Here is an 8,319-nt window from a genome sequence, read left to right as displayed (position 1 = left end):
TTTCGTCACCCTTCCCTACTTTTTTTTATCTCCCTTTATGCTTTAGGTATTTGAGACCTCAAATGAAAAGCACACGTCTCAGTAAATGAAAGTCTTAAAATGACGCATTGAAAATCATTGAAAATCACGCATCAGAAATCAGGGAACTTGAAAGCACAGCAAAGTGGTATTAACAGAGTTTTCTATATTACTTACTTTTATTGTTATTGCAAAGTGATGCCTCTCTCCGGAAAAGATTGCATGTGCTATGCAGCATTTATAAGATAAGCAGTCAATTCCAGAATAAAGATAAATATCTGTTTTGGGGTACTGGGGACTGCATCAATTTCGTCACCCTTCCCTACTTTTTTTTTGATCTCCCTTTATGGTTGAAGTATTTGAGACCTCAAATGCAAAGCACACGTCTCAGTTAATGAAAGTGTTGAACTGATTCATTGAATGACGCATTGACAAATCATTGAAAATCACGCATTGAAAATCATGGAACTTGGAAAGCACAGCAAAGTGGTACTAACAGAGTGTGATATATTATTTACTTTTACTGTTATTTCAGAGTGATGCCTAACCTAAGCAAAACATGTCATATAAACACTTCATCACTCTTTTATGTGCAACTGCTGTTTTTTCGCTCAGACAATTTGTACAACTGTGTGATAGGTTTTTGCTCTGTAATCAAAAGAGCAAGTCACTTGAAGGTTATTCTTCGCAAATCACATTGAGATGCATTCAATTTTAACGAAATGGTTGTATCAATGTAAATCATGAGGAAAGCATATCGCGAAATTGAGCGATTTCATCACTCTTGACGCCTTTTTTTCGTCACCACTGACGTTTAACTCCTCGATTCCATATTGCATCTCTCCGTAAAAGAATGCATGTGTTATGCAGCATTGATAAGCAGTCAATTCCAGAACAAAGGTCAAAAACTGTTTTGGGGATATTGGGGATTGCATCAATTTCGTCACCGTTCCCGGTTTTTTGTTTATTCATCTCCGTTTATGCTTTAGGTATTTGAGACCTCAAATGCCAAGCACACGTCCCAATTAATGAAAGTTTTGAAATGACGCATTGAATGACGTACTAAAAATCATTGAAAATCACGCATTCAAAATCATGGAACTTCAAAGCACAACAAAGTGGTATTTACCGAGTTTGATATTACTTACTTCTACTGTTATTCCAAAGTGATGCCTTTCTCCGGAAAAGAATGCATGTCTTATGCAACCTTGATAAGCAGTTCAAATCTAGAACAACTATCAATAACTGTTTTGGGAATATTGGTGACTGCATCAATGTCGTCACCCTTGCCTACTTTTTTTTTCATCTTTAAGCTTTAAGTATTTGAGACCTCAAATGCAAAGCACACGTCTCAATTAATGAAAGTCTTGAAATGACGCATTGAATGACGCATTGAAAATCATTGAAAATCACGCATTGAATGACGATTTGAAAATCATTGAAAATCACGCATTGAAAATCATGGAACTTGAAATCACAGCAAAGTGGTATTTACAGAGTTTGATATATTACTTACTTTTACTGTTATTCCAAAGTGATGCCTCTCTCTGTGGAAAAGAATGCATGGGTTCTATAGCATTGATAAGCTGTCAATTCCAAAACAAATATCAATAACTGATTTCGCGATATTGGTGATTGCATTAATTTCGTCACCCTTCCCTACTTCTTTTTTTCATCTCCCTTTATACTTTAGGTATTTGAGACCTCAAATGAAAAACACACGTCTTAGTAAATGAAAGTCTTAAAATGACGCATTGAAAATCATTGAAAATCACGTATCAGAAATCATGGAACTTGAAAGTACAGCAAAGTGGTATTAACAGAGTTTGATATATTACTTACTTTTATTGTTATTGCAAAGTGATGCCTCTCTTCGGAAAAGAATGCATGTGCTATGCAGCATTTATAAGGAGTCAATTCCAGAACAAAGATAAATATCTGTTTTGGTGATATTGGGGACTACATCAATTTCGTCACCTTTGCCTACTTTTATTTTAATCTCCCATTTTCGTTGAAGTATTTGTTGTGGTTCACTCAGCAAACTTCCAGGCTTACACGTTGTTGTAATAAAGAGATGTAGGACGAGCGTTTACCATAAAAGACCTTTGTAGCTTCCTTTATTCTCTCTCGCATATGACGTACAATACTCGATGCAATGCAACGCAATGCAGTACAGTGAGGTATGATATCGTAAAACAGGAACGTGCGGTGGTATGCGGTACATGGTACGATATGCAGTAGTAGTAGTAGCTGTAGATACTGTAGCTAGTTGTAGTATATGCAGTAGTAAAATTCAACAACTGTGTCTGTTACACCTGAAATAATGACCAAACACACATAATATAAACACAGTTAACTCAACTTTCTGTTATGTGTACAAGTTATGCCAATCAAAACAACTGTTTGTGCATTCACCTTTCCCTGAATGCTATAACAAATACACTTAAAGTGTATGTTTCAACTTCTGTTAATATTTGGCACCAAATTCCTTCACATGTGCATGTGCCACCAAAGGAAAAAAGATTCACACATTCAAGTTCATGCACATGTCTAAACTGTCTTGCAAGTCATGAAAATCTACATCAGCTGTTGCTGTTATATCTTTGTGTTATGTTGTCCCAAGGTATCAATGAAATATCCTGTTTGCTCATACGGGTTTGTTCTTTTTTTTTTTTTTTACATAAACAGTCCTTGCTCATCATTAATACATCACTGGCTAGAAATCTGTTGCATACAACATACATGTATTATCCAACCTTTACCAATAGGTAAACCAGTTGCAAGTTTAACATGTGAATGATTCTTTGATTGCATCTCAGAGGACTGCCTAACTACCATAAATCAGTTTGTTCACATGAAACAGGCTGAAATAATAAACTGTGACGCTACTTCGTTTAATTATTCCCAATATAAACGTCTGCAATGACATTATACAGTATATGTGATTATTACCAAAGGGCGCCTAATTTGAGACTATGCGAAAGGCGTATCACCTTATATTTACCCCAAAATATCACTCCGCCTCTTTTATTGGCGTGAACCGGTTACCAAGGAACACCAAGCCAGCTAATTACTAATAAAATAGTTCCTGAACAGACCGAATTCATTTTATTTTTACTGCAACTGCGAATTCACCTCAAACACAATTATCAATCCTTACAATTGTTCTTCAAACAATCAATAACACTCCATATCGCTTTCTCAAACCCCAATCAGATACCAAATGTCTTTTAAACTTGCACTAGTTACAGCACGATCAAGGGCCGTGAATCAAACTTTCAATAGGCAAGTGCACACAATGTCAATGTCATGAACGATCGAAACTAAGAATGCTAACTGATCGAGCAAACCACAAATTTAACAATCACCCTTTGCACTATCAAATTGATCCACAAGGGTCACAAAACTATAGATTTTAAGGTCTAACAATCCCACCTTCTTAACTGGCATAAATCTTACAAAAGGACACTCGGTTCTGGAAGTTGCGAATGAGTGCTTCATCTCGAATACTCGCTGTGGTGATGCGTCATATGAACACGCTAGACGCACGCTAGTCTCTTCACCAGCCGTGCTTAACTACCCAAACAAATTATATGATAGCACAGTTAACATTGTATCAAGAAGTGTACAAATGGCAAGATATGGGTATAAACTTATAAGGATTGCTTCCAGTCAGCTATATCTCAAACACACCTTGCCTTTGGAGAGGCAGTTAAAATAAGTGTACAAATGTATGCCACCTTCATTATTAACATGTCATATCATGACATTCCAAGACCCCTTGAAAGTGACGGGATGTCACAGTCAATTCTGAACTTACATTAACACCTTCAAAAGCCTTAACACGAGGCAACATTAAGCTATCTCAACGAAACCTATATTGAAGATGCAGTCCAATTAGCTCACTGGTAAGAGTCCGCTAACGAGCAGAATATTGATGACCGTCCATAACAGTCTATTCATGAGTACACAGTTCAAAGGTTCAAATAACCGAAACAAGAATAAACCTGTTTCAATGTCAAGTTCACAGTTCACGGGTGCTCAAACTGAAACAATGTTCCATATAAAGCTCAAGGTTTATAAGTGTTAAAACAACTAAAACAAATGTAAAACTGTTCCATATCAGGCTCACACTTTATGAGTGTTCAGATATCAGAGCGTTCATCTCTTTTAAGCAAATCCACCAGTTTTATCACAGGCCTAGTAGCACGAGTACCGTCTGCGAACTTCACTTCAACTACTCTAACAAAGCTGTCTTCACCAGGATGTACACTCACGACCTCAGCCATCTTCCAAGAGCCTCGCTTCTTGTCCTCCCCGATGACGAGGACGATGTCTTTCTCCTGGACATTGTCCCCAGACTGCTGCCATTTCTGCCGTGGGACCAGCTTGCGGGTGCATTCAATCCACCTGTGCCACAACCCGTCAACCATGATGTTGCACAGCTCCCGACGTTTCCTCAGGTCTCCCTTATACTCCTCACAAGGGATGTCAGGACAGCTCAGGTCTCCCCTGCCGATCAGGAAGTGATTAGGTGTCAGAGGAGGATGATCGAGTGGCGACGACGACATCGCAGTCAGAGGACGGCCGTTGATCAGCCCCGAGATCTGGCTGAACACTGTCTCCCATTCCACGAAGGTCAGTCTATCTGCCTTGACGAGGTGCCTCATCGCTTTCTTCACCTCCTGCACCATGCGTTCAACTGCTCCTTGGTGATGGTTACCTCCTGGTGGTCCGAATTTCCACTGCATCTTATATCGCAGACAGTGGTTCCTGACTTGGCTTTGATCAACTTTCAAATCTAGTTCGTTGATCTTGTTGTCTGCTCCTCGGAAGCAAGTAGCGTTGTCGCTGATCATGATGGCAGGTGCCCCTCTGATACTGACGAACCGTTCTAAAGCCTGCAGGAACGCCTGAGTGGAGAGGTCCTGCACTACGGTGAGATGGACGGCTCTGGTCACAGCACATGTGAACAGTGCACAGTAGCCCTTCACTGTAGTGTTCCTGTTCACCTTTACATTAACTGGACCCAGGTAGTCCACGAGGGTAGTCTTGAACGGTGGAGAACACGGAGTCACCCGAAACTCTGGTAGATCAGCCATTCTCTGTTGGACCGGCTTTCCTCTGTATCTCTTGCATGTCACACAGCTACGTACGACCTGTCGTGCAAGTGCCATATCCCCTATAACCCAGTACTTCTTGCGGACTTCATATGCTGTTCGCAAATGGCCTCCATGGAGGGCAAGCATGTGACCGTATCTCACAAGAAGAGAGCTGATAGTGCACTTCTTTGGGAGAAGATATGGGTGACGAAGATCATAAGAAAGGGGTGCCTTACCGAGACGTCCACCAACTCGATAAGCTCCGTCTTCATCGAGGAATGGGTCAAGCTTCTGGATGTTTGCATCTTGGAAGTTGATACCCCTCTGAGCTTGCTTGACCCAGTACAGTTCTGCTTCCTTCATCAGCTTCGGGGAGGGCCATTGTGATATCTGCTCTCTAAGCTGCTTTAGCCACTGCTTCTTGGGAAGTTCCTTGATGGAGAGTACCCGGGCTGTGACCATCTGCAGTCTAGACCACTTTGAGAACTTCGAAACGTCCAATATTGCTGCACTCTCAGAAGTAGTCCTGGACATCATCGATAGGGTCTTGGCGTTTCGAAAGTGGAACCTCTTCCGTTCTGGGTCTCCGGGTTTAACAGGGACATTCTCAGGAGTCTTGGGCCAGGATTCAGGGGGTAATCGCAGGTACATCGGTCCGTCTATGACTTTCATCATATCCGAAGCAGTACCACCCCTAGACACTATGTCTATGACATTCTGGTCAGTTGGCACATACGAAACATCAGTGAAGGGGTCAAAGTCAGCAGTGATTTCTCCTACTCGGCAAGAGACGTATGAACGAAAGGACTTTGACTGCCCACGAAGCCAGCTGAGTCAAGCTATCTGTCCATATCCTGGAGTAAGTGATGTCAAACCGTAGGGGGGTAATCGCAGGTACATCGGTCCGTCTATGACTTTCATCATATCCGAAGCAGTACCACCCCTAGACACTATGTCTATGACATTCTGGTCAGTTGGCACATACGAAACATCAGTGAAGGGGTCAAAGTCAGCAGTGATTTCTCCTACTCGGCAAGAGACGTATGAACGAAAGGACTTTGACTGCCCACGAAGCCAGCTGAGTCAAGCTATCTGTCCATATCCTGGAGTAAGTGATGTCAAACCGTAGGGGGGTAATCGCAGGTACATCGGTCCGTCTATGACTTTCATCATATCCGAAGCAGTACCACCCCTAGACACTATGTCTATGATATTCTGGTCAGTTGGCACATACGAAACATCAGTGAAGGGGTCAAAGTCAGCAGTGATTTCTCCTACTCGGCAAGAGACGTATGAACGAAAGGACTTTGACTGCCCACGAAGCCAGCTGATGGCGGTCAAGCTATCTGTCCATATCCTGGAGTAAGTGATGTCAAACCGTAGGGCATTCTTAAGTGTTGTCATCAATCGAGCAAGCAACAGGAAAGCCTGGAGTTCCTTCCGTGGCATGCTCATCTGCTTCAAGGGTGTCAGTCTAGATCTCACTGCAATGAAGGATAGCTGTCCTCCACCGCTCTCCGCATCTGACCAGCGTAACCATACGCCCATGCCCATGGCATCCTCTGAGGCGTCACTTGCACCATGAAGAGAAACCTCTGGTAGTGGCCGCTTGCCCTTGTAGCTGTCTGGGGTTAGGCAGCGTGGTACCTCGATGTTCACCGCTTCTTCTAGATCCCTACTGATACCCTTCAGCATGGTGCACAGTTCTGGCCTGTCACTGAGGGCTGTATCCCAATCTATGTTCATCTGCCAGAGCTTCTGTAGCATAATCCTCGGACGTACAAGCACCCCTGCAAAAAGACCGAAGACATCGTAAAATGAAGCTGTATAGGCCAGTATCTTGCGCTTCGTCGGAACAGGTTCTGTGAGTGGTGTCACTGGCTTGACACTCAAAGCATCAGCAGAGAGATTCCATCTCGTTCCTAAGACGACAGAGGTTTCATTACTCTCCTCAGCATCACACACCTCCTTGCAATTGGACTGCCATTTTCTTAGGTTAAACTTCCCTTTCTCCAGGGTCTTTACCAGTCTCGACTTCAGGTCGAGTGCCTCGTTGACGTCCATCACTGATTCGCTGAGGTCATCCATGTAGAATTGCTTGACAACAACTCTCTGAAGTTGATCATCATCAGGAGCATGCTCATGAACCACATGCCTTAGGGTAACTATTGCTGCAGCAGGGGAAGGCTTGTCGCCGAAAGTGACGGTGGTCAGCTCATAGACTTGTATCGGGTGATGTGGTCTCTCTCTGAACACGAAGCGATGAAAGCGTGCATCATCCGGGGAGATCTTGATTGCCTGGAACATTTTGGAAATGTCTGCAACCATTCCAACCTCATTCTCCCGGAACCGCAAGGCGACTTCAAAGAGACCAGCATTGGTGTTTTCCCCTTTAATCAGGCAATCATTCAAGGAACGTCCTGGGTACTTAGCCTTTCCATCGTAAACTACTCGAACAGGCGTCGTCTTTGATTCCTTCAGAACAGTGAAATGTGGGAGGAACCACACCTTCCGGTTCGCTTCTTTGTCTCGTCTGAGCTCCTCTTGCGTCACAAGCCTGGAGACACCTCTGGCTAACTGGTCCCTCATTTGTCTGCAGTAGACTTCCCATTCTTCTGGACGATTGCGGAATTGATTTTCCAGACTCTTCTGCCGTTTGACCGCATAATCGTAGTTATCAGGAAGTCCATCTGGAGGTCGTTTCCAAGGTAGTCCTACCTCATAAGAGCCATCAGATCGCTGCTTTACGCTCTCCTGCATGGAATCAGTGGCACTCTTCTCCTCATCAGAGAGATACCTGCACCTCCTTGGTTCCAGTCCAGCAACCTCCAGCCCAAGGTACCTTCAAGGGAGCCTGAAGCTGCTACGTTGATGTAGTTGACGTGTGGTACTGTGTTGGCTGATGGACCATCTTGAATAAACTAACCAAGCGGGCAGCGAACAGCAAGCGGGTCATCCGAGCTTCTGCCTCTGATGAACTGTTCCCATACCATGAGATGAGAATTGTCTACGCCAAGTAGCAGATCGATGACTGGAGATGGATGGATCAATCTCAACATCTCTCAAGTGATCGAACATCTGAAGGTGATCCTGCAATATGACGGGTGTATCTCCGCAGGGCTCTTCTATCTCAGTAACTGTTACAGGGTAGGAAAGAGTTTGGTTCATGTCCTCTATTTCACAGTCCAACACCCTTAGC

General features: G+C 43.3%; 1 protein-coding gene across 1 annotated transcript; it reads right to left on the bottom strand.

Annotated features, from left to right (window-relative positions):
• Window positions 1–4,163: 4,163 nt before the first annotated feature.
• Window positions 4,164–7,880, bottom strand: LOC140242313 (uncharacterized). The gene is made up of 2 exons (XM_072322053.1): window positions 6,245–7,880; window positions 4,164–5,896 (listed from the first exon to the last, which is right to left on the bottom strand). The coding sequence occupies exons 1-2, from the start codon at window positions 7,878–7,880 to the stop codon at window positions 4,164–4,166; spliced, it is 3,369 nt and encodes a 1,122-aa protein (XP_072178154.1).
• Window positions 7,881–8,319: the final 439 nt, after the last annotated feature.

The sequence above is a fragment of the Diadema setosum genome, chromosome 19 (genome assembly GCF_964275005.1).
Source record: "Diadema setosum chromosome 19, eeDiaSeto1, whole genome shotgun sequence".
NCBI classification, from domain to species: Eukaryota; Metazoa; Echinodermata; class Echinoidea; order Diadematoida; family Diadematidae; genus Diadema; species Diadema setosum.
This window is presented reverse-complemented; position numbering and strand designations above follow the sequence as displayed.